This window comes from Schistosoma haematobium, chromosome 2 (genome assembly GCF_000699445.3).
Source record: "Schistosoma haematobium chromosome 2, whole genome shotgun sequence".
Classification (NCBI taxonomy): Eukaryota; Metazoa; Platyhelminthes; class Trematoda; order Strigeidida; family Schistosomatidae; genus Schistosoma; species Schistosoma haematobium.
This window is the reverse complement of record NC_067197.1, coordinates 20,105,814-20,133,688: the sequence shown is the minus strand read 5'-3', so window position 1 is coordinate 20,133,688 and position 27,875 is coordinate 20,105,814. Positions and strand designations below refer to the sequence as shown.

At 32.0% G+C, this 27,875-nt stretch overlaps 1 protein-coding gene across 2 annotated transcripts in view; it reads left to right on the top strand.

The window, feature by feature from the left end:
• AMPD2_1 (AMP deaminase 2) overlaps positions 1-27,413 on the top strand; it is a gene marked incomplete at its 3' end in the record, with an annotated part of 52,466 nt that extends 25,053 nt beyond the window's left edge. Inside the window, exons 7-14 of one of the 2 annotated variants that reach the window (XM_051214551.1) lie at positions 4,920-5,057; positions 8,650-8,712; positions 14,112-14,243; positions 17,135-17,338; positions 19,387-19,637; positions 22,300-22,456; positions 24,302-24,550; positions 26,415-27,413. In XM_051214551.1, the coding sequence (XP_051067739.1) occupies positions 4,920-5,057; positions 8,650-8,712; positions 14,112-14,243; positions 17,135-17,338; positions 19,387-19,637; positions 22,300-22,456; positions 24,302-24,550; positions 26,415-26,672 (1,452 nt within the window). The remainder of the gene's footprint in view (positions 1-4,919; positions 5,058-8,649; positions 8,713-14,111; positions 14,244-17,134; positions 17,339-19,386; positions 19,638-22,299; positions 22,457-24,301; positions 24,551-26,414) is intronic. The other variant, XM_035732268.2, reaches the window with a different exon arrangement.
• Positions 27,414-27,875: the final 462 nt, after the last annotated feature.

Below are 27,875 nucleotides of genomic sequence, written 5' to 3'. Positions count from 1 at the left end.
CCAACTCTTGCTGAAGTTCAAAAGTCTATAGTTAATCTGAAACGAGGAAGGGCAGCTGGTCCAGATGGATTGGCTCCAGAGGTCTTTAAGGATGGTGGTCCAATTTTATCGATTAGGTTGACTAATATTTTAGCTAAGATCTGGGAGTTAGACGCTATTCCATCTGACTGGTCACAATCACTTATCGTCCCAATATATAAGAGAGAGTTAAAATCATCCTGTGACAACCATAGAGGGATTAGTTTAACTAATATAGTATCTAAAATACTAGCCTCGGTAATTATCAGACGCCTAACTAAGACTCGTGAACTGCAAATACGAGAGACTCAAGCTGGCTTCAGACCTGATCGTGGCTGCATCGACCACATATTCACCATTCGTCAGGTTCTAGAACACAAGCATGCTTATCAGCGTCCGACAATGGTGGTCTTTCTTGACCTAAAGGCAGCATTTGACTCCGTAGACCGCGAGATTCTGTGGCAGTGTCTGTCATTGAGAGGCGTACCTCAGAAGTACATAAACCTTGTGAAGGCTCTTTACTTGAACACTACTAGTCGAGTCAGAGATTGTGGCGAACTGTCATCTGCTTTTGCAACCTGAAATGGTGTCCGTCAAGGCTGTCCACTTTCTCCATTTTTGTTTAACTTCATCATAGACCTGCTGATGGAAATAACATTCCCGTCTACTGAATTCTCGGGCATTGATCTCCTTCCAGGAAGTCCGCTTATCGACTAAGAATACGCAGATGACATAGTCCTGTTTGGTGAAGACGCTGACAAAATGCAGAGTCTTCTGGTAGCACTAAGCAACAATGCCAGAATGTTTGGAATGCGCTTCTCTCCCTCTAAATGCAAGTTGTTGCTTCGGGACTGGTCTGCGTCAACACCTGAACTAAGGATTGGGAGTGAAGTAGTCGGACGCGTTGACAACTTCACTTATCTTGGAAGTCTGATCAACCCTGATGGGTTGGTGTCTGACGAAATCTCTGCACAGATTCGAAAAGCTCGTTTGGCTTTTTCCAACTTACGTCACCTTTGGCGAAGGCGAGATATCCGTCTATCAATAAAAGGACGAGTATACTGCGCAGCAGTCCGTTCTGTTTTAATTTACGGCAGCGAAACATGGCCTTCAAGAGTAGAAGACACTCGTAAGCTACTAGTATTTGACCACAAATGCCTTAGAAATATTGCTGGTGTCTGCTGGGATCACCGGGTAAGTAATAGTGAGGTTAGACGCAGGATATTAGGGAATGATGGTAAGTCATTTGATGAGGTTGTGAATCTCCATCGACTGAGATGGTTTGGCCACGTGTTACGTATGCCTGAACACCGATTACCACGTCGTGCAATGCTAACCGGTGTAGGGGATAGTTGGAAAAAAGTTAGTGGCGGCCAAACCAAAACGTGGCATCAGTGCTTGAAGTCACTAACTTCTAGTCTTAGCCATGTTGGTAGATGCAGACTACTTGGTTGGGGTCCGCGTGACTTTCGTAACCGATGGTTGGAGACTTGATGACATGGCTCAGAATCGATCACAATGGCGTAGGTGTATACACTCTCTGTCTTCCCTTAAACTAAGAGATTAAAATCGCTTCATATCTTTTTTTCTACGAACTAATTCTTTCTTTCTGTACTATATCCTTATTGCAATCTTTCTTTTATATATTACCGCCTCTGAATTAACTACTTTTATGAATCCGGTGTTCATCTTGTTGTGTTAATGAGGTATGGCAACTTAGACTGATGCATATATGTGCCTGGTCCTACGTTGTGGCTGATTGACTGACTGAGGGGAAAATGAACACAAGCAATATAGAAAAAAAATGGGTAGAATGATATTGTGAGTCAGAGTAAAAAAAGTAATAAAAATTTTAATATTTAGACGAAGATGACTAGTAACTACACCGGGTTCTTCTCTGCGGTTAATGCTGTATGATTTGTTAGCTTACATGACGGCTAGTCAATTTTTCCGAGTTGCTCTATTTATTGTTTACAACGTAAATTGACCTCGGTTAGGTAGTCATTAGGATCTATGAAGCACTAGGCAGCTGTTTTGTCTTAATATAAAATTCTTCATCAGTGCTCGTCTATTTTACTTTTTGCAATTTAAAAAGGCTTGAAGACTAAAAGAGCTACAGGGAACTATTGCTTGGTAGAATACTTGAAAAGAAAAACAAACATTATTTTATTTTCCTTACATGAAGTCTTGAAAACAGGATAACTGTAGTTCATAATAAAAAAGGTTACCTTGCTTTTTTTTATTCTCTACAGACTCCTTACAACAGAAGTGATATATATTTTTGTAGATAATTTTCACTATGAATTGAAATCAAATGCAAAACCATTGAAAGTAATGCACAACAGTAGGGAAATGTTTTGTCTACTACACCACACAAGATCCAATACATCAAATATCATTCAATCATTCATTTAAATTCCAATGTCCTACATTTTCAAATTTTTGTTACTTTGGGATATAAATAGGTGGTAGGTTACCATCGATTTTTATCAATACGTAAATGCTTTTTTCGATCAGCTCTACAGATTCCAAATTCATACTATCACATAGAATCCATAGTAGTAGAAGAATTTTCTGTCTTACTTTCTCATTATCATTTTTCTGGAAAGATATACAGTGGTTATATATATATATATATATATATATATCATCACTTCTAGTATATCTTCCTCATATTATTTCTTTCCCTTTATGAAGTGAACGACGAATCTATTTACAATCGCTATTCTGATTAAGCTAATTGTTCAACTATATCACTAGTTATTTTGTTCACTGTCTTATGTTACTAAGCCAAATCTCACATAAGCATACACACATTAATTATGATAAAGTACATATGTGTTCATACATAGAATGGGCAATCAAAAGAGTAGGTAGATTTTTCATTTCCTTTTTGATTAATAAGTTAAAATTTAGAATATCTATCTTTATCTAGGTCAACTGAGATTGTCTTTAAATGGTTGTTTTTCTTCAATTTTAACCAATAATTTAAATTTACGTTATTGTTTTTTATTAGGTTTGTTAAATTAAAATAGGAAGTTCCTACTACCTTAACGGTGTTTGCCGTAAAGGATTATCGTTCGTTGTGACTAAAAACATTTATATTATCATAGCCTTATTTCAGTATGTTGGAAGAAAGTTGGAGGTGGACAAATAGGTACATGTCATCAGTCTATTAAGTCATTGAGAATTGAAATGAGCCGTTTTTATACATGTAGACTACTTGATTGGGGTCAGCATGATTATCATCAATGTTTGGAGACTTTGAATGACATGGCTTAAAATCGTTTGCTATGGCGCAGGTGGATTCATTCTTTGCCTACCCTCGAATTCTGAGCTTCTGGATTTCACTAACTTATGTTTTCTTGAATCATATTTTTGATGCTTAATCTTTCCTATTATCACTGATACTGTTACTACCTCTACTATTCTGGAATTTGGCCTGTTTCGTTTTTTGCACCAATGAGATATGGCTACTTGAACCGATGTACATACGTACTAGGTTCTAAGTTACGGATAACTGTCTCCCTTGTTGGTTAAAACGCATTCAACTTTCAACCACTGGGTTATAGTCTCAAACCATCGTAATTCAAATTAAGTGGCCAGGTTGTATTTGGTGGTAGCATACGAACAGTACAGTGGTAACATTACTGTCTACGTTACTTGACGACTCGTTCAGATCTGTAGTAGATTATAATTTAATATTTTTACATTGAAATTTTATAAAGGTCCAGTGTTTAAGGAATTGTGTGCATAGTTCTCCTTTGCATATCGTTTAAGACTGCATTTTCTATTTTGATTTTGAAGTTCAAGTGAAGACAAGAAAATTAATAGGATTAGTTATTAAATTGGTAAATTTCGTTGCTCTTTATGTATTCTATAGCGATGCTTTGAAGTATCTTCATATTTTAGTTAGAATATTGTAATATTGATCTACTGGTCAGTATTGTCGTAGAATGCAATCATTTCAGGGAAATTTTTTAATTTTCTAAACTTTGGATTTAAACTGATAACGAAAACGATCACATTTCAACTCCCTCTCTTTTTGATGGAGTTTTGTTCTCTGAGCTGGATGGTTTGGTCGTGGAGCTTTCATCGTTCTTCTGAACGACATCACCATAAACTTCAGATAGAAGTGAAGTGTTCGAATTTCTCCATATGCGTTTCACAGCTTGTTCTGTACACCTCGATGTTGATTGGTTCCTATTGAACTTAAATTTGTCGTTGTTTACTTCCTTATTTTGGTTTTGTCTCCCATTGGCTTGATTTTTGTTTCTATATTTGTGCATAATTTTCCTGACTGGTTGATAAATTGGATTGATTTCAATATGCTTGTTGATTGCTGATTGACCTGAGTGCCAGGCTTCTAAAAATTCTCTGGTGTTTTTGGAATTTCCTCTGTCCAAGATTTCCACATTTCCCCAATCGAATGAGTATCCGCAGTTGTCCACGTGTATTGATATAAGTGAGGAAATATCATGGCGTTTGACTGGTAATTGATGTTCATGCAGGCGCCACCATCTCAACTTCCTCTCTTCACCTGCATACACTTTGTATTAGAGCTAGTGATATTAACCAGTCACTCAAATAGATGTAAAGTTTGAATCACCAATCAATTATCATTACACTTTATTAAGTTGATAATTGCTTATGTCTATTACTTATTCGTGATCTAAGTTATTAAAACCAACATATCATTTCAGTTTTATTTATATTATAAACTATTCAATTCACATTGATATATTGAACTATAAGCCTAATCACTTATAGTAACAATAAAAAAGAGATTATTTTCATAGGTGTTTTAATTTTGTAATCAATTGAGTTGTTTTTCATAATTTTTGTAATAAGTATTTTATACTTATTATTATCTCAAATTTCATTTATTGATTTTATTTCAGGTTGATACTCATATACATGCATCATCATGTATGAATCAAAAACATTTACTACGTTTTATCAAGAAAACAATTCGTACTAAATCAGATGTTTATGTATGTGAAGATCCAAAAACTAAAAAGCCTATGACATTAAGTGAAGTAAGTCATAGGATTATTACCTATTCTGTCTATTCTATGTCTTTATAAGTAAATTGTTATAAGTTAGTGTAATTGTAATCAATAAATTAATATTCTGTTCAATAGTTTGTATAGATTTGTTCAATATGAAGATAGTTATTGTAACGGATTAAAATTAACCGTAAAATTAGGGAACATTGGTTTGTGTGTGTCAGAGATCTGTTTTGTAGACACCTGAACTACAACAAATCACCAAGCATTGGTCGCGTATTTTGTTGAGATTAAATACAGTGTACTAGGTGATAAGTTAATAAGAATGTGAATCTTTATCTACTCATGTATTAAGTATTTATAACCGTCATCTAACTCAATGTACAACGTTGTCCGGTGTAGGAATAAGTTGGAACAAAACTAGTGATCAGAATACCAAAATGTGGTACCAGTCCATGAAGTTAGTGACTGTTGAGTTAAGCCATATTAGTAGGTTCAGACTATCTGAATGGAATTCACTTGATTATCGGGATCGGTGTTTGGAGGTATTGGCTGACATTTCACAGTCGGTCGTGATAGAGCATATATACTCACTGTTTACCTTATCTTAGGTTATAAGTTTCAAAAATAGTTTAATACCTTTCGTAAATAAATTCATTCTTTTCGAATAATATTCAGTACACCCAATATTTTTGCTGTCAGTGATATTATTCTTAATAATAAGACATACTACGGCTTTGGTATTCAGTTCGTAATCAGTATTACATTAGACTGCATATACAAGTTTACTTTCTGTCAACGGTACATTTCAGTGAGCAATTTGTTAGAGTTCATCCACATGTTTATTTTAAAATGTAATTTTTAAAAAATTAATTGAAGTGATTTTTGCATTTAATTTACTTATTAAACATAAGTAGATTTACGGATACAATAACGCTTTTGTTTACAACTACAAACTTTCTGAATATTTTTAAGATGTCAAATCTGGGAAATTTCTATATTTCTGAAATAATTATCGACAGTGTAAATGATTTATCCCGCTATTTTTATGCATTTCGTTAAGAACAACTGATGTAAACCTTGAAAAAATATTTTTATTTACGCCAGTAAACGGTTGTCTTTCTGTGTGAATACTGGAGATATCTGATTGTTGAAACACTAGTAAGTGAAAAAGATTGTAATAGGTTGTAAATAGAATATATACATATGTAACTAAAGTGGTCTACCGACTTACCAATTGGACAGTCAACATTGCTACCATGTATCTTCAACAAATTCTTAACCTAATGGTTTACTAACATTGATTTCTCCTGTTTGCTACATGTAATCCAAAATTAGGTTGGTTAAAACATTCTATATTGTTACTAATTTAGTAAATGATAGCTAATCATTGTTATAGATTAAGTATTGTCTTTTAAAAATTCTACAATTTAGAGACTGGAGAGACTGTATCTACCCAGTCATAAAATAAATTGTGTTGCACTTTAATGTCGAGGTGTTCGTGTGAATTCCTACCGATTCTTCTAAATGATTTGCTATTACGTATGTTTTTTTTTAAATGCAGTGAATGTACTTTAAGTTACGTTGATTTCCCATATGAATAAATTTTCGAATAATTATTTGAATGTTCCATTGTTTACGAGGTCAAACTTATTATCAAACATTTAGTCAATTGGGTGTTTCTCAATTTTTATTTGTTAAAAAAGTCGAATCAGATACATTATATGCTAGAAAGTCAAAATTATTGTGTACTTTCAAATAACTGGGCGTTTCTCATATTTTGTTTTATATATGAGGAATATATAAGTAGGAAGTTGCTTGAATAAATTCTCATAAGGTAGAAAGTACTTACATTTTATTTAATATTGTTGTTCAATATCTGCAGAATTATGCACTGGATTAGCGGGATAATAGCAAACAGAAACCTTTTAGATAGTGAGTAATTATTCTCTCCTTCTTCTCCATCTTACAATATCTTGTCACACCTAACCTGTGACTGTAAAAGTCATTTATTTGATCGGAAAAATATGGTATGCAACAGTATATACATTTCTAACCAATATATAACAGTATGAAAATAATTGAAACTGATATGAGTCTAGTTATTATAATATAAACTACTCGGTATAAAATGTTCAAATTATGTAAAAATATGGATTAAAATAGAAATTACTGGAATTTTCATTTTATCAACAGATGACTGTATTAATGAGTTAGATACATTCATGATTATTTAATTTTTATGATTAATTTTTAACTGGAGATTATCGACTGAGGAACACTGAACTGACATCTAGTAAACTAATAATTGTACATTTCATACAATTCATCAAGCTATTTGCTCTAAAAACAGTGATGTAATAAAACAGAAATGTTGTGGATTGTACGCTTTAACAAAACGTTTTCTATTCACTGGTATAGCTTGCGCGTTCATTTATGTAGTTGGTAATACCAAGTGTTTTGTTTCTAATTACATCTCATATCATTTTGTCTTTTAAACTCATTGTATATATCAACAAGGTAAATGATATTTATGCACTATTAGGTGTAAAATTTGAGACATGTTCCATCCTTATGGGTTTTAGCAGCCGAATCGTATCATTACCATTTCATACGGGATTGATGTTCATAGCATAAAGTACATAAGTGTTTACTTCAGTGATGAGTAAATTTCTTTAATCAGGGGTCACGTCAATGCAGATACGACGTACGTCCTCAACGGGTTCGTACACACAAAATAACATTAAGATGATATTTTGTTTGTATTTTTTGTTGTATTTTTTAAAAAAAATACTGAATTATTATCTCAGCTTTTTATACATCTTAATTTCCTGTTAACGCTAGCGAGGAAATTACTTGTCTGACCGATTTTCTTGAAACATTCTACATTCACCTTCGATTATAACAATTTCTTTATTTTCGTTGATTTCTGAAAAATATTTCTGAATAAAATCAAAATTTTCTGTAAAGAGATAAAGTAGTTCTGAAGTCATTTAATGCAACCAAATGTGATTTAAATAAGTACGCTAGCGGTTGGTTTATCTAGTTTCATTTTTTAAGTAATTGAGAACAATATTAGCCGACTATAAGTATCGTTTACTTATTCTGTATTGAAATGATATAACACTTGACAAATAATAATTAGGACATTGCATAGACTTATTTTAATTCAATTACAGAATAGCTGTCATAGTAGGGTTATCTAACATACAACACGATAAACCACACTGTATAGCTAAGGTTAGGTCTATGTTAACAAGACTATTCTTTTTCTACACTTTACATACATGTAGTTAGTTCACTGCTCTGACTACGGATATTTAGAGCACGATGTTAATGTAAAATACCATGTCTCCTGAGAATATTTTCAAATCATTTTACTCCTGATCACTTTGGTTACATTTCTCGCTAGGGATGGTTTGCTTACCCGTAACTATACTTAATTATTGAGTTGAATTATTCTTTTTATTATAATTTATTTTGTATGTCTAAAACACATTGTTTTCACATTGAGTGCAAGAAATATCACACTAGATGTGTCGACAAAATTATTGATCGCTCGTTTTTTTTCTTTATTGAATTGTAATTGTTTTATTTGTTGTTTCATGCTTTTATTCTACAGTTGGTTGATAAAATTGGAATTACACTTTATGATTTAAATATTGACAATTTGGATGTTCACGCTGTAAGTCCAAGGTTCAACATATTTAAAAGTTATTGTCCTGCATATTTTGTAATATACTGGAAGGAGATTGTACTTTTTCACTAAAAAATATTTAAAATTTATAGTTGAATTTTAGGTGGAAATGTTTGGTTTATAAACTGCCTCATTGGAGTATCTTCAATGAGTATATCGTTGTTTGAGTGACGTAAACATTTAACTGTTACTATTAAATTAATGGGTGTTATCATATCTACGCTTTAAAATGGTTTTTCAACATATGTCTATGCAAATGATACTTTTGAATATAGTTAGTTAGTGAATCCGTCAGCCATCATGAACATATAAATTGACAATTAAGCCATGGTTCACTAAAATGCACATACTCTAACTATCTCAGTTTATGTACGTTTATGGTTTTATCAATCGATTTTTCCTCCTACCATAGTGACGTACACCTAACCGCATCGATGTAACGTGTGAACAAATATTTTTAGCCTATGTGTATCTTTTACTTTCATAAGCCATATTTCACGACCTTAAAGAGTTTCAACGATTTAAACTTTAGTGTAGTATGAAAAACGTACGTGAATAAGTCGTGTTACTTGATTTATAATTTCTAAGATGACAGGTTTTTATGAAGGCCGTATAAATCCATAACTTATTATCCTATCTCATTCGCAGTCTTCATTCTTTATCACTATTCCAGTTTATCCTTTATTTATAAAATCGTATGAAATCGAATTTCTAGTTAATTTATTGTATAAACTCGCCCAATTATATCATAAAATCATTATTACTATGAGATTTACTAAGCTGGATATAATATCACCGTATGTGTAGGTTTTCTATGATTTCAAGTTGCTCACCTTGTTATTTATAGTTTGTGAATTCATAGTGTTGTTAAATAACTAAAATAAAGGTTCGTCGAATGTATAGATAATATTGCTGTGTATAATTTACACTAAAACGACGGCATATGCGTGCTAGTTGTGTATGCGTCATTAAAAAGTATCATTCTGCTATAAAGTATGTGATTACACTTTTTGAAATAACGATTTTTTGGCTTTCATAACAAAATTAGGAATTTGTCTCATTATGAGAAAGAATTTGAATTATTCAATCGCTAATATTTTAAACTGGATTTGGATCGGTCATTGTTGGGATACGTGTGTATCCTGCGTGGATTACCTCGATGTAGCCATTTAATATTTAATCACAAGTTTTTTCTATAGAATAGATAGATTATTGTTACCAGTGAAACCTGGGAAGTATGTTTTTCTGTATTTAGCACTCGTTAACGGCATTTCAGCGGGACTCGAACTTTGTGTATTTCACTTATACGTTATCCACTGAATTCAAATAGCCACGAACTTGTTCAACAGGACGATATTTTTTATTTGCATAAGAAAGGCTTTGAACTGTCCTGTTGCTGATATTTTTGATTGAATTTTGATTAGTTTTTGTTGACTAACGTGCATCTTGTGCAGAGTGCCGTTACATAGCCACTACTAGCTACAATCCACCTGTTCTTTAAAAACATTGACTAAACTAAACATATCCATTCAATGTTCATCAATTCTCTCTACCATATTAATTCATCCAAATGTCGATTACACTCATGTTTGATTATTTGTTAATTATTTTTTTTATTGATTTGCAAAATGACATCAATAATTAAAAGATTTGTTTTCAACTATGTGAATTATACTACTCTCGTAACAAGAGTAGTACTAATACATACGTGTTAACCTGACAGCTATGTAGCTGATCTGAAATAAATAAATACTTAAGCAAAACTTGTTAACGATTGAACTTAATTAATTGAGTTTCCTTAAATCCTTTGTACTAAGTTAGTAATGACTGTTGGTTCAATAAGATTAAGAAGAGAATGAACGTCTACTTTCCTAAGTGATGTGTGGATGTGTTAGTGTCTTGTAGATAACTCACTATTTGTAGAGTATAGGAACTCGTGAATAAACCCAAGGTGCGTTATATGTAAATATATCATAAAAGATTTATTTGACAGAAAAATAATATATTACTTGACTGAATTTTTTATATTTTTGTCTCCTATATATCAATTCCCAAACAAAATGTATCAGTTGATGGAACCCTGAACCATTAGTCATATTTCAGCCTATTTCTTCTAATGTTACATCTCATCCCTTTAGCTTAACCCGTAACTATCTTTTGGATAGTTTTCAATAGAAACGCATCGGTCTGTGAAGCTAAAACTTAACTATTAGATTCACTTATTGTTCCACTTGATATCAACTTGATGAATGTTCTCAGCTCTAATTGAAGAATTGAATTCGTCAACTGAAATTATGTCTTTCAAATCAAATGAACATACATGTTCAAAACTTGTTTCAAGTTACCTATGATAAAGTGCTGAGTCATTTAGACTCAGTGAGAAAGCTAAGTTCATATGTTTTCTTAGTCTGAACTTTTAACTTTTCTTGAATCCATTGTTCTTTGTTTGATAAATGAACATATGCGAATGAATGTAGTCTATTTTCTTTACCTGTAGGACGGCGGAAATTATTATAATAGTTGAATCGCTTTTAAGTTTTAAGTATGCAGTTCGTTTTAGAAGGTTTATTCGTTATATCAAATAGATTTTAAAAACTGTGTATGGGTATAAATTAACTAGATAATTTCATCTCGAAATCTATCTGACAGATTGTTTAAAGCAAATATATATTGATGTTTTGCTTTCTATATAAACGTAAAATTTCTTGAACAAATATACATTTTTTTGGTATTTACGTAGTCATCGAAATAGCTGACTTCACATAGCGAACCATTGTAAAGCAAGCAGTATTGAGATAGATTTTTCTCAGTGAGTAGTAACTTGTCGTTCGTATTATAAATTTATTACAACTAGGTATGGGAAGTTATATGCCAACCCAATGATCTACAGCTTTTTTACTCAAAATAAGACCTGTAAGTCCTAAGTTCTATCCTGTGTATAGTTGTGAATGCTCACGATGGAAAAGTTCTGAACTTGAAAAACAAAACCACCAATCTCTATAGCTCTTTAAAATAGCAGTTATCATATGCTTACTAGTTGCTGACGAGATGTGACTCACTAGGTTCTAATGAGCCCTAGTGAGGTTCAACCATGTAGAAGTTTAGACAAATATCACCAATGGCAATGAATAATATTGGTGTTATATAGCTTACCTACGAAAGATAGGTATGTAAACCATTAGATACCGAATCAGTATTATATTATAAGTTTATTTAATATTCAAGCAACTATTTAGTTGTGAAAAGGATCAAACTCCCTTCAGTCCATCAATTTCAAGTTATTTAGTACACACTAATTTATGTTACGATTTTTCTAGTTTCTATATGAACTGTTCAAGAAAGAGCTCTATTGAAGTCACTTACATATAACTAAAATGTATTGTGAAACTACAAACAAAACATACTTTTGAGTGAAAAATTAGATTAGATGTAAATTTTCATAAAAAAAACAAGGATGAAATTCGAAACTATCTGGAACTTGGAAGCATTAGATAACTGCTTCAAGTGATAAAAATCTTTGAGATCTTGAAAGTCATCTCTTGTAAAATCAATAAAATTTAAAGCTTTAGTAAGTAATTAGTGAAAGCGCTGTAATTCATTAACATCGTACTTAGAATTGCTTTAGATTCGAATAATATTTTTCCACTTCAGTTTTTCCTTACGGACTCGACATTATAATTAAACCGAAGTATTAATGTGGCTACTTGCTATGACCTCTTGCTCCCTTTTACAACGGAACAAGGCTAATATATCTCGATGCAAAATAGCAGACAAGATCGCAGATGAAGGTTCATCATATACCACAAACAAACTCCACAACAGTTACAATCACTTGCCCAATATAACTATTTAAAAAAACGCATGGTTTACGTATCTGGTCAATAGTCAATTTCAAACACTTCGAACTAAGCAGTACTTGACAAAAATCAATTCGTTAATGCATTTTATGACATCAGTGGATTCAACTGCTTTAAATAAGAAACATAACAAAGTTACTAGATCATAGATTTGCTACTTTCCAACACTATTTAAATATATATGGTTTACATTAATAAAATGATACTAATCGAGTAATAACAATCTCGGAAGTGATTATTAAAATAACTTCGAATAGTTAACTGAGTAATTAAAAGGAGGACATGTTAATAAGCAAAGTAATTATTTGTAAAATTAAAAACGTAATTAGGCAGTTGTCAGATTGCATATTATGTAATAAATGAATTAACAAAATGCTCTGTTAATAGCTTAATTTTAAAGTAGTTACCTAAAAATCAGGATACTGATACTAACATAGTGTAAGAACAACAAAATGAAAGAAATTTAGAAAGTTTTGAAAGACGTCTGTATTGAAGCTCAGCTATAAACTACTTCATTATCTCTGACGAAGGTGGAAAGAAAGGTTTTATTCTAACAGTTGATCACAGTAAAGACTGCCAATTCGTTTTGAACATTGGTGAAGCTAGGAACTATTGCTTTTTCATTATTCTAGAGTTATTAAAGCTTTAATTTTTCTTCAGATAAATAATTTCTCTGAGAACCAGTGATTTGAAAACACGATATCATCTACTTTAGCCGAAGGTTGCAACCGCCGATCACTATAATTATCGTAAATCACTCGTCTGTGTAATAAATTCCAGTTTCATTCTTTTTTGACCTTAATGGTTGCATGTCTCTACCATGAAAGCATTTTAAAAATTTCCAAATTCAAAATCTAATAGTAATCGCTTCATATTTTACCTATATAAATATACCTAAATACACAATAATAGCATATCATGTGGTGAATAAGTGTTTCTCTCTTCTTAATTTTTTATTAAATGTCTAGCTCGTTATTCTTTGTTACACTATTTCCTAATTTTTTTTACTTCTGAAAAATGACGATTGGTTCGGTTTTTATTATTAAGTCACATGCTTTGGTCTACACTAAATCGTAGACATTACTGTCGAACTAAACGTATTATTGGTATTTAAACAAGACATACCACTGTTCATTAGTTTGACAGTTTTTCTTAGTAAATCATGTGTTTATTGTCTGACTCCTCTGACAGGCATACTTAACAAATCAAATATTATCGTGATGCGAATGTGACTAGAAACAACTTAATTTTGTGGACGAGACTATTAGGTGTACCTGTTTATTGTTGTTCATCCCTCACTGAAGTTTGTTCAGTCGCATAGTGATGTTAATTTTCATTACGAAGAGGTTTGTTGCTCTCACCTTAGCTAGTGTATTGGGACTGAAGAAAATGATTCATACAGTATTAATATAAATAATTATTATTCCTTTTTTTGCATGTCACTGTTATCATCCACATAGTAGTGATAATAGTGATTATTTTTCCAGGTTTTTTGCTCTAATGCATAACTGTATTTTTGTTAACTATAAGGATCGTAACACTTTTCATCGATTCGATAAATTCAACGCTAAATACAATCCCATTGGTCAAAGTCAACTACGTGAAGTGTTTTTGAAGACGGACAACTACATTAAAGGCGTTTTCTTTGCACATGTTCTGAAGGTAAATTTGTTTTTATTATTATCCTATAGTCTGTTTAGTTTTCGCTCATTCACGTTACATTTATTCAAATAAATAATTAATAACACTTTTGTGTTTGTAGAGATAATACTTATCTTGTATAACACGATCACTATAAGATAACCTTAATAATATGCTCTATTTGTTGAAGATGTTTTATCATAATTTATTTAAACACAAACCTATTACTGTTGGGGATGTTAGATCCCCAGAACTCACTTGGTAAATACCTTAATTTTATAATTTTATTTTGGAAATTTAAATTTCCTTGTTTTCGCGCCAAAAGCACACTTTTCACCTTCATGTCATATTTCCCACTTAGGAAAATTTTTAACGCTGTTGGTCCGTTGTGTATTCTTAGTATGCTATTTTTGCAACGCTTCCCAAGGACAGTTTTATGCTGTATATACACGTTCGATTTGTGTCTGTTATGATTCACTCGTGCTTCTGGCTTACGGAGTATACTTTCCCGTTCCAGGCTTGGACTTCTTCCTCTAGTTAGGGGGGCTGAGACGCATCGAATAGCTAGCTTATTGGTCTACGGTCACCAGTCTTTGTTCCGTGAACTCGTAATAGCTTCAAACCTAGCAACTACTCATCAAATAAATACCAAGATGATATACCATTGAAAGTAGTGTGATAATATTATACTAAATTAAGAGAAACTTTCTTTTAAGTTATAATTTTTCACGTAAGAGGCGAAGGGAAATTGTATCAAAAGGCAATAATTTGAAATCTTGAATACCACATCTTGAATTCTCAACTGTTTTCCAATTTCACCTTATAGGTCACAAACACTTGGATTTGGCAACCATTAAATTGTCCATTTTATGGTAATTTCTATGGTTGGATTTATACATATATATAACATACTTTTTAAGCTTTGATATCATTCCGCTAGTGTTTCACCATTAACCCAGATAACCTCATAGAGTCCAATATGGCGAAGTTAATATGTTGACTTAGGTCTAGTGTATTTATCTCTTTGATGTTTTATTGTTTTATCGTTCTTCTTCCTATGATTTGCAGTACCAGTGACTGCTCGACGACACTTCAAACAATAACTTCGTTCTATCCCTCGACTCAACTTCTGCAAACCACAAATATTGTAAGGAACATTTATTTGGTAAATATGACAGTAGTATCAAGTATATTTGAGTTTATTCAGTTGTATACTGATTAAGTGATTGTTAGATACAGAAATTGGTAATCTTAATAGTTAGCATTTAAATACGAAATTAAAGGATATTAATTAATATCATAAGGATAAGTTGAAAATTAAATGAACAGACCTTACAGTGATTGACTTATTATTGAACAGAAATTGTCTTATATATCAACATGTAGATTTTATGTTTAATGTCTTTTATTAAGGCAATTAGCATTTTTAACGTCATTTTATGATCATTACTATACTTTGGTCCATGATCTTTCACAACGCTTCATTCATTGTCTGAGTTGGATAGCTGTCTCACCCCCGAAACGGATTGGTCTTCACTGATCACGACTTCTCTCTAGAAATCCAGGATTTCGATCTTGAAGCTGGTCACTAGTGTGCACATGATTATTATCAGTATGAGGATTTGTGAAAATTGCAATATTTTCAAAGTTGAATTCACAAGTCCATCTAAGCCAGACCACCATCGGAAACCTGAAAGCGCTGGATAACCGTTCCATCCTAGTATGGGACTCCTTAGCAGTGCGCATCCACGATCTCACACACAGGACTGGAGCCCAGGATCCTTGGGTCTCGTGTGCGAACACCTAACCTCTAGACCACTGAGCCAGCATCCAATTACAATCTCCACAAATCCTCGTTATGATAATAAATATTATTGTGATCATGAACCGATTGATGTTAGACCACCATTGAAAACCTGTAAGCACTGGACGGCCGTTTCGTTCTACTGTGGGACTCCTCAGCAGTGCGCATCCACGATCCCGCTCGCGGTATTCGAACTCAGGGCCTTCAGTCTCGCATGCGAACGCGTGACTCATAATAAATATTATATTTTACTATTGAAGTTTCATGTCAATTATTCAATCGAATAAACTTTATTTGTGTTGCATTACACTATTGTCTCATTTTTGTTTAGTTCTCCTTTTGAATAGTTTATACTTTCAATCATTTTCATATTGAAAATTCCAATCATAAAGTGTCCCAGTCATAATTTCAATGTTAATCCTTATTGAATTAAAAAGTTACAATTTAAATTCGTTAGTACTGTCAATAATTATTGTTAAGACTTTAATGTTTTTCACAATTAATCGTCAGTTAGTTCAGAGGTCTGAGTCAAATGACTGTTGATTGATTTGACTTTAACCTTTGGTTGGTATAACTGTATTGTTATTTTATTTGTAAAAGATTTTACATTAATACTTTTCGATTTATTCGATTGGATAGTTTCTCTTTTAAATTATTTAATAAATATTATGATAGTGCATTTGATCATTAAACTAATTTTATTATATTGACATTCAAGCGCATTATTATTACGAATCTATCGAGTTCACATACTGGTTTATTTAGTGAACCTATAGTTTCTAAAATTTGACAGATTAAATATTTGATAGTTTTTCAACTGGTTGGATTCAAATGTGTTTTGTTTTACACTAATCCTTGGTTTTTTAAATATATCTCCTTTGTTGGTTGAGTATATGGAGGCATAAACTACCATGCAAATTTTGGTATTACTGTCTGCTAAAATGAACTGTTTATCTCTATAAGTAGACTATTTTATTTAGTTCACTGTAGTTATCTTTCTGTGCCTGTCATAGTTTCATGACTAACGATAATAATAATATCACAGTGGTAATGTTTTAACATTTCTCTGTAATCATTCTGCCTCTTTTTTCCTTTCCTCAAATATCAGGAAGTGTTCTATGACTTTTCTGAATCGAAATATCAAAATGCTGAACCACGTCTTTCAATTTATGGTAGATCTATCAATGAATGGGATAATTTGGCTAAATGGGCTATCGATTGTAAAGTTTATTCTGATAATATACGTTGGTTGATTCAAGTGCCTCGTCTTTTCGATGTTTATCACGCCAAAGGATCAATGAAATACTTCCAAGTAAGTTCATATATTTACACATTCTTAATACACCTATTAGTGCCCCGTGATCTGACTCCTGTTTGATCGGACAAATGGTCGTTATTGAAAGATTGCTGTCGAAATATACTTCCTGATTATTCTCGTATATTATGATCGACTTAAATCGCGTTATTGAATAACGGAATTATATGAGCCAAATACGAGAATGGATTTCGAATACATATATTGTGTACACTCACTGTTCTGGGCAGGCAGTCAGAGGGACGAAGCGAAAAAAGAGAAGCCAGCGAAGCAAAATGACGCACAGTGGAGAAGGCGTGTGAGCCAACTCAATTTAATCAAGCGTTAATCATTATTTATAGTCACACCAAAATAAGCTACAGATATGTGATGAGTAGGATAAGAAGTGTACACACATACGCTCATATAAATACAGTCAGGCTTGATAAGTGAATTAACAAGATCAAAACATGACTCAAGAAGTATCTATAAATTTGCCTGTTCAGAAGCTAGAATAAGTTATATGGGCTTAACATAATAATCGAAGTCAATAACAATGACTACGAGCGTTTTAGGAGCAGTTAAAAGGTTCCACTATATTATTGACATAGTTTAGTTTTTTTCTAAATAAAAAATTATGTGAAAAAGTTTTCAGTGAAAAAATACATTAAAAGTAGTTAAATTCCTGAAATCGAGTTGAGATAAAATAAAATAATTCAATATGTTAACCTTTTCCCATAATCGAATTGTTTCTATTACATAAATTCCCCAATTTCCTATTAGTAATGATTCGTACTTTTAGTAAAATGTAGGTCATTGTTTTTTTCTTATATTTTAATGAAAGTTGGATTAAATTGACCAGTTGATCATCAGCTGGCTGGTGAATAGTTCATAAAACTTTCTGGAACATGTTGGCAAAGAGGTTAAATCGATAATGTTTTGTAAAACGGACAGTTCCCACTTATTCGTTGTTTAATTTCCTTGAGAAATCATTGTGGAGTCTTTCAATAATTAAAAATAGTATTAAAATGCATTAGATTTTTAGTTTTATTTCTCAGTTTTATAAAGTGAGTATATGAAAACATATGAAAAGCACCAACTCAAGTATTTTGACTGATGTTTATCACCTCAATAATTGTAGTGTATCAGACTCCTCCCTGAGGTTTGAAGACCATGTATTCTATTCTGTTCTTTTGGGGATGGTGAGATGTTGATTTACCAATGAAATAAACAAACAAACTATAATGCATACAATAAAATAATAAGTAATTTATTTAAATATCTGTCAATTGTTTTGAAATACATACACTTAGAATAAGTTTGAATTGACTTTTTGGAAGGAGAATAAAGTTTGTAGTAAGATTACAACTACTCAGTGCTTATTATATTGAAGTGAGCGGAAATTCTAGTTGGGAAAGCCAATTTATTATTTAATACAAAATTACGGATTGGTTCCGTTATATATGAAAACCATGCATTAAATACATTACTTGCACATCTTCCTTCAATTGTCCTTTACATACTTCATTATTCTTTCAGTTATGTTGTTGTTACGATTGATCCCTATTTACATTTCTGTTGTCTTTAATTCAATCCGCTCAATCTTCTCCTGGCAGGCATTATACTTCTGACTGGTGTTACATACTACTTATATTTGTCAACATAAGTAGCACACACTGCAAAATTTGTTTACAATACAATAAAATCATAAACGTGTTTTATTTTTGTTATTGCTGCTAGACTTGTTAAACAGCCAAGCTTATTGACCAATTTTTACTTTTTATATCAAACAGAAAAATGTTGTGTTAAGTAAACAATAATGATAAGTGAAAGCTATAAATTTTAGCTGTTATGTAACACAGAAAATGATCATTGAATTTAAATATTCAGAATTCTTTTCATCGCTTCATTCCAATGGAAATGTATGTAATTCCATTTTTTACAATATTATATGTCTAAAGGTAACTGAATCGTTGAATTTTAAGTCACCAAAAACTCAGTTTACTATATATGGTATTTTTTTTAGAATAATGTTTTAGTTTTCTCCATAATTCTTTTCATTTCAGGATATTATCACAAATGTCTTTCAACCATTGTTCGAGGTAACTGTCAATCCTAAATCCCATCCTGAACTACATGCATTTCTACAATATGTAACTGGTTTTGATTCAGTGGATGATGAATCGAAATCTGATAAAGTTGTATTCAATGCATCAACTCCTACACCGGATGTGTATGATTTAAATGAGAATCCTCCATACTCATATTATATATTTTATATGTTTGCTAATATATCTCAATTAAATCAACTTAGAAGGTGAGCATTTTTCTTAAAATGTATTTTTGGGAATGATGGTTAGTAGTGAGAAGTTATATTTATTACGTTTTGTTTATGCAATTATGCAGTCAGTTTATGCAACTTACAACTTTGATTCGACTATCTTAAATCCAGTCACTTTTTTATATAAATAATTCTTATATAGTTTAGGCGATTTGTGGAGATTGTTGAATTTTCGCGGTTTACATTATAGACTGATTTTAGTTCAATATTTATTGAAAATTAGGAAACACTGGATAGCTGTTTTATTATAGTATCACTATATCACGAATTTATTAAAGTTCAACTTGCACACCACTGAATGCTGGTTCAAGCGTTTGCACTTGAGACAAAAGGGCTTGGATTCATTCTCAAAGTTGAGATAGTTGTCCAGTGTTTTCTATTTTCAAATTATTATCTAAGTAAAAATCACTCAATGACGTGATTAGTATATTAATTTTTCAGTTATGGGAATCAGTTCATGTTTAAGGTCAAAATGTTTATGCACTATTATTATATTGAAATTATTTATAGATTTAAAATAGTTATTCACTTTATCTCGCCAATACCAACGAGATAATCCTTTCGATTTATCTGTAAACAATTTATGAATAACGTTGAATCGATCGTGTCATGATGATGCAAATTATCAAGTAAAATAGAACATAAATACTGTCAACTTAATTCTGAAAAAAAAAACATACGAAAAATTAAACAAAAATAAACAGAACTAATAAAACAAAATACGAAATATACGTAAGTAACAAAAATAAAATGATGAACAATTTTCAAGGTTTAATTATAATTAGATAATTTTGTATTAATAAGATTCTTACTATATTGTTCATCTATTTATTTCTAAAATTTCTCATTATACGATTTTTCTTACTGATAACCATGTATAAAGTAAGAGGAATAGACTTCTAAGAATAATATGAGTTCATTCATTTTATGGACTAGCCTTCAACTGCTTAAAAATTGAAAATGATAGTATTAATTAAGCAAAGATGGATAGTGGTTATCAGTGGAATCGAGGACGTGCGATTCGTTCTACTTTGGGACTCGTCAGCTGGATGTACCTGCATCGCAGAGTTGATGTTCACTCTGGGACTCGAATCCAGTACCGTTCCCTTCAAACGCTATCGCGTTATCCACTTAGCTACTGAGTCCTGATAGCCACCTACTTGTGCACTGCTAGCCACTATCCATCTTTGCATAAAAAGCTTGTTACTTAAGGCTTTATCAAGGCAATCCGCACAGGATGCGCATATGTCAACATGAGATTGATCAATTGCAGTCCTAAATAACAATGGGAAGATACAAGTAAAGCAACATCAAATGGTTAATATTAATTATTCAGAAACAAAAGGGTTTACATATAATATATAAAAAAATATTCTTAATAATGAACATTAATAAACCAACAATAAATATGGAATAATCTTAAGAGATTTTCATGTGTTTGAATAATTCTATGCTTAATAGTGTGAACCTTCAAAAGAAAATTTTAAGAACGACTAATGATAGTTTACTGATAAAAATGATACAAAAATTCTTAATTCTAAGACCAATTATTAATGCACAAATATATGATTTCCTATACGGGAGCGAATCTAAAGACTTCCAGGTTTCGCTGGATAAACTATTGAATCAACTTACTTGATTCACAATGTAGCTCGATGATCATCCTATCTATATAATCTTTGATAACTGTCTCACTGTTAACATATACCTCACTGATTAATGATTTCTAAATGGACTTCAGGAATCCGTTTTCTCAATAATCGTTAGTAGGCATATTATTATCGTTAATGCAAAGAATTTGTGCTAATCACTCAGTTTAAGACTATTTTTCATCATGGTCTATGATCAACTGTTTGAATACGAATTATGTATTGATTTCTAACGTCCAAATGTTAAATCGAGATAATACTTACATTTTTCCCGAATACCCGTTTTCTACTGTCATATATTCATTAGTTTAAAAGTGCGCTTTAAATTTGTCTTTCTGTTTGTCTACTAGCGTGTGTGTTAAAATTTTGTTCTAGAATTATTTTATGTGCGGACTTTGATATAGAATTGTGTGTCCATTAATTTGGGTGTTAAATTTCTTCTGGCGTGAAATTAGAATTCATTCACTGTGCATACACTTTTTACTGGTGTTGTTTTGTCGGTGTGGAATTGACATTATCACTTATAACTTTTTTGCTTCAAAAGGACAGTTATCCTACGATCTTTCAAAGCAACCTGTGGTGATAGGTATGATCATCAATTTCTAAAAATTGTCTTATTGTTCCTATGATCTCTTTTTATCTAATCCCTGATTAATCATTATTCATGGGAATTCAATCGATAACCATTCAAAACATCGGTCAGGAGTGCAACAATCAAGTAGTTTTTTAGGCTGACTCTATCTCATAGTCGTCAAATAATAACAATAAATTCTGTTTATATCATTGTTTTTAGATTTAATAAAACATAATTTTAACGTAACATTTGTTAGCAGATCGGCAATCAATTCATGGCATTTGTTTTCATTAACTATTCATGTTTTCTCATACAACTAGTTTGTAATGTTGCTTTTTTCATCCTATAAGCAGAATATATTAATTTAATCATGTTCTTATGTTTTTCTTGTTGTGTGTTTGCAATTTTTTTTCAGTCATCGAGGCTTAAATACATTCTCATTTAGACCTCACTGTGGCGAAGCAGGTAATATTAATCATTTGGTTACCTGTTTCCTGTTGGCTGAAAGTATCAATCATGGTTTGTTGTTACGTAAAGCTCCTGTTCTACAATATCTTTACTTTATTGCTCAGGTAAAATGTTTAATACTGTTTTCTTTTCGACAAACATTTTTTTTATCATGAATGATATGAGTTAGTAGATCATGTAAACATTTTATGTTTACAGTGAGTCTTATACTAGAAACTGATGAAGCTGTTTTAAGATTGTTACCGGTGATTCTGGTATATCAGTTTAAAAATCCTCATAGAATATATTTAAAAATGAGGAATATTTGAGCGAACAATTGTTTTCAATAACTTCATCATAAGACTCCACAGTTATGAGTCCATAATTATGATATTTTACAAAAGTCCAAAATAAGGCATATATTAATAAATTTGACAATGTTATGTGTTAAAAATGGTGAACGTTTGCATCTGTTACGATATATATACTTCAAAATTGTATTATTTGCAAATTAGAAATGTCATTCAATGAAGGTCAGAATGATTTTGAGTAAAGTGTCCAGTCACAATAATTAGAATATTATCATAGCAAAAACGAAAATCCTGATTGAGATCATAAACCGATTGATGTTAGACCCAGTAGTACGCATCCACGACCCCCCGCGGGGCTCGATCCCAGGGCCTTCTAGCTCGAGCGCGAACGCTTAACCTACTGGACCACTGAGCTGGTGTTTAGTGATGGTAATGTCTAACCTCAACCAACCCACGAAGTCGCACAACCATCTTCCATTGTACTGAGTTAGACACCTGTTTCTACCCGACACGGATTAGCTCCACTAGTCACGGCTTTTCATGAGAACTCAGAGTCCCACAATAGGACGAAACGTACGTCCAGTGCTTCCAGGTTTTCAATGGTGGTCTAACATCAATCGGTTCATGGTCTCAATCAAAACTTAACAATCTCCACAACCCCTATGCTGAAAAATGAAAATGCAAAAGAATTGTGTGAATAGAATGCATAGTAAGAGAATTTAATCTTGTCAATTTAGATTATAATATAATATGTAATAAAGGGGATGTTATCAAGGTAATTACGATAAACGAATTGGAAATGATGGATGTGAAGTTTAGGATAGAAGTAATTAAAAAAAGAGGTGGGTAAGATGTTTATGATATTCAGTTTAGGCATTCGGTGATCCAGTCGTGTTTTGTTAGCCAAACCAAAGACTGTATGTTCTAAAATTGTATAAGGCTCTAACACTTGAAATATTTATTTTTAAGAAATATGACTTATGCATTTTTACTAGTTAGTGGCAGAATAATCGATTACATGATTATCAGTATAGAGTTGTAGAGATCGTTGAGTTCTTATTGAGGTCATGAACCCATCAATTTTACATCATCATTGAAAGCCTGGAAGCACTTGACTTGACGGCCGTCTCGTACCATTACGGGACTCCTAGGTAGTGTATATCCACGAACGAAGGTCTCGGGCTTAAGTCCTGCGTGTGGGATTGTGCGTGCGCACTGTTGAGGAGCCTTACACTAGGACGAAACGGCCGTTAAGTGCTTCCAGGTTCTAAATGGTGGTCTCACAGTGATCGGTTTATGATCTCATTTGCATAACTGGCTGATACTAACTCAGTAAAATAGTCCAGTGATTACCTGTTGCCTATCGATGATTTGTCGTCATTTGCTTTCTTTGAAATTCTTTCATGTATCAGTCAGTCACAATTAAACTAAGGATGAAACTCGACCCAAATTTTCCTGGAGATTTTTTCGTAAAATAGCCTATCGAAGTCTCCCCACTCGGATGCAGAGTAAATGTTCGTTTTATTTGTCTGAAGTTAATTACATTTTAAAATTCTATCTGAATTTATAATAATTTTCTTTCGTTAATTAGTGAACCTATTCATGAGTTTTTTATCTGTTTATTTATTTTTCTATAATGCCTCAAATCTTCAATGACAGATCGGAATAGCTATGTCACCTTTGAGTAATAATTCTTTGTTCTTGGATTATCATCGTAATCCATTGAATGACTTTTTAGCACGGGGTCTGTTCGTCAGTCTTAGCACTGATGATCCTTTACAATTTCATTTTACTAAAGAACCATTGATTGAAGAATATAGTATAGCTGCTCAAGTATGGAAATTCACATCTACTGATATGTGTGAATTAGCACGTAATAGTGTTTTGATGAGTGGTTTTTCTCCTCTGGTAAGTTATTATGATAATAATAATTATTATTTGTGTAAGATTATACCTTTCCTTATCTGAATATCAATTGCAGAGAAATAGTTCCATTTTTACGTTTTCGTTCATGAAAGTTTAGAGGTATTGTACAATTTTTAGTGGTATACTCATAAAATAGAGCATATAGATATATTTTGAGATGGTGGAGAAGATTTGTAGCTCAGGTGGATGATTTTGGTGGAGTTTTGTTCTCTGAGCTGGATGGTTTGGTCGTGGAGCTTTCATCGTTCTTCTGAACGACATCATCAGCACAAACTTCAAATAGAACAAAACTCCACCAAAATAGATATATTTTGTCATTAAGTCACATTTGTGGCACAATATATTGGGCAATCATTTATTTAGAAACATAGATATTTCAACATTTTTCGATACCTTTTTATGATGAACTATATTGTAGTGATGTGTTCATCTTGTTTAACTTATGTAATTTTGAATATCCATATTTTGTAAACATTTTATTTTAGATTTAAGAGCTGAAGTTAAATGTAGACTTTTTTCTTGGTTCTCAGGAAATAACTTGATTGTTCAACTGGTAGGAAAATACTCTTTCTGGTGATCAGATTTTTAATTAACAGTATTCGAATAACTAAACATATTCCGGATTATTTCAAATTAGCGTATTTAGTTTAATTAATAAATTACTTTTGTATCCAAAATTAAAAAAGATAGATCTTTCGAATTAGTATCAGTTATATTCCCTTTAAAATATCGTATTAACCAACTAAATTTGTCTTAGGTAAATGAGTTACTGATATGCTTTTTAAACATGTTGATTGTAACAGTTTAATTACCAAACTTACCTTGCAGCGTGACATTTGAGTGTGTAGGAGTAGGTTACAAGAACGGTAGGATCGTTCGAATAAGGGCGTGATATCAGTTTATCAAATAATTTATTATCAGGTTTGTTACGTCCTATGGCCCGTCACATTTCACGTGACAAAATCACCTATTAGAACACTGACTTACATGACCTTGTCCCTGTGCTAAACCAATGTCGCGTTAACCAGCCGACCATCTCTGAGTCCTTATTGGTCGTCGGTAAGGTAGATTCTTGCCCAACCCAGCCCGCTCAGTCAAGAACACAAATATCAGCCTCCGCTATACGAATCGTATATTTCTGACATGGTTTATATAAAATCAGACCAGACCGCATCACTCCATCAAATAAAAAATAATTATAGAAAATCAAGCCAAAAGTAGCTGTAAGTGTGAGAGGCTGACTCATAAATTGGGAATGACTTAAGAATAGTAGACCGTATAATAATACCCAACAGGTCAAATGAAAGTTTATGATAAGAGAAATGTAAATATATATAATCTAGTTAGTTAATAGTTATACAGTAAGAAATATATATATAATAGCAGTCCATAAATATCTCCCAGAAGTTACCCATAATTTTATCTTCTTCGGATACAACAAGGTTGTGGGTAGGTTAAGAGCACCTGGTCGCGGTTCGAGCGGTTATCATAACCACTGGTTGGAGGAAACATCGAGTCATAGCTGAAAATCGGTTGAAATGGCACAGATGGATTCAATCTCCATCTTCCTTTAGATCACGTGTTTTAAAATTTTCTCATGCATTATAACTTCCCGAATTCATATTTTCTTGAATTACAATGTCTCTCTTTATCGCCTTCTATTAACGCGGATACTGTTACAACTTCTACTACTCTAATATTCTTGATAATTTTATCTAGCTGTGCTGATATAGTGTGGGAGCTTTCTCTGATGGCCATATATTTCATGCTCTACTTAGTTTGCAAATGACTGACTGACTAACAGTTTAATTATTTTATTTCCTAATTTGTTGTTGTTCTGTTACAGATTAAATCTCATTGGCTTGGACCTAATTATACACAAGAAGGTGTTATGGGTAATGATATAACTCGAAGTAATCTACCCAACATTCGCGTTGCTTATCGTTTTGAAACTTTAACACAAGAATTACGTTTGTTGTTAAATTCTGTGTTAGCGAGTCGAACTAGTGGATCTGTTTCACCTGGTAGTAATACAGTAATGCATTCTCCAAAAAAGAATCATATTTCAACAGATTCTAGTCGAATCGATCATTTAAAGAAATGATTATTCTTGTTACAATATATATACAATGATTATCGATACTAATTATCTGCTAGTAACACTTTTGTCTTTTCTTTTAAATGTGAATTCGCTTATCTTAATTTGAATTCTTCTATCTGAATATATTTGTTCATGGTTTGTTATGAATTAAACAGTTGTAACACATTCTAACATTCATATAAATATCTACACTCCTTACAGATAAATATCATAACGTGGAAAGTAATTTTTCATCCACATATTCACACCTACATTTTTCTTTCTTTCTGATGTGCTTATTTTGATTTATTATTACTTAATTAAGAGTCCTAATATAAGTACCATTTCATGCAAAATATTTTATTACTATTATTTCCGGGAATAATTGTATCTCACTTACACCATTCATCATTTAATGATGATAATCCACTGTTTAAACTTTCTCTGCGTTCATCAATTCTGATGAAGTGTTGTTAACACCATATCTACTAGAAGAAATTCACTACATTGATGATCATATTAATTGTATCATTAAAGATAATAATTTGTGCGCATATACACAAACGCACAAGTTGAATGCATTTACGGTAAAAGTGCAAATGTTTTAATACAGTGTTGATTAATCTGGTTAAAGATGTCTATGTTGCTTTTTATTTGTGTACGGTAACAAACCTTTATGTTATTATGTAATAAGAATGAACTTTGTAATATTATTAATGTCTATCATGTGTTTTTTGTTTGAAATACACAATTATTTGTTCAATCAATGTTTATTTTAAAAATAATCATTTTAAACAAGAATATTTTCTACTTACTCATTCGGTTTGATTATCTATCTAGAAAGTGAATTGGTTTATTTTTAGAATTGGAATATGTACGATATGATAGATATAATATACATTGTTTACATTGTTTAATCAGAGATGGGGAAAAGCACAAGAGGATGGGGGACTTTTTAGTGTGTTTATGTATAAATTGATTAGCATCATATTTATTCTGGTTAGAGTTTTTTTTAGTAAGGCTTTTTTCTACGGAATGGGATTGCCGACCCCATACCCAACCCTCCTACTTTACCCTACTTTGGGACGGACAGTCACTCTAGAAGAGCTATAGGCAGCGAACAATAGTTATAGAACAATAATAGTAGTAAAATATTATGAACTCATCTTAGTTTCTAGTTTCTCCTCAGCTGCTTACAATCATATCTGTTTTTAAACATAACATAAT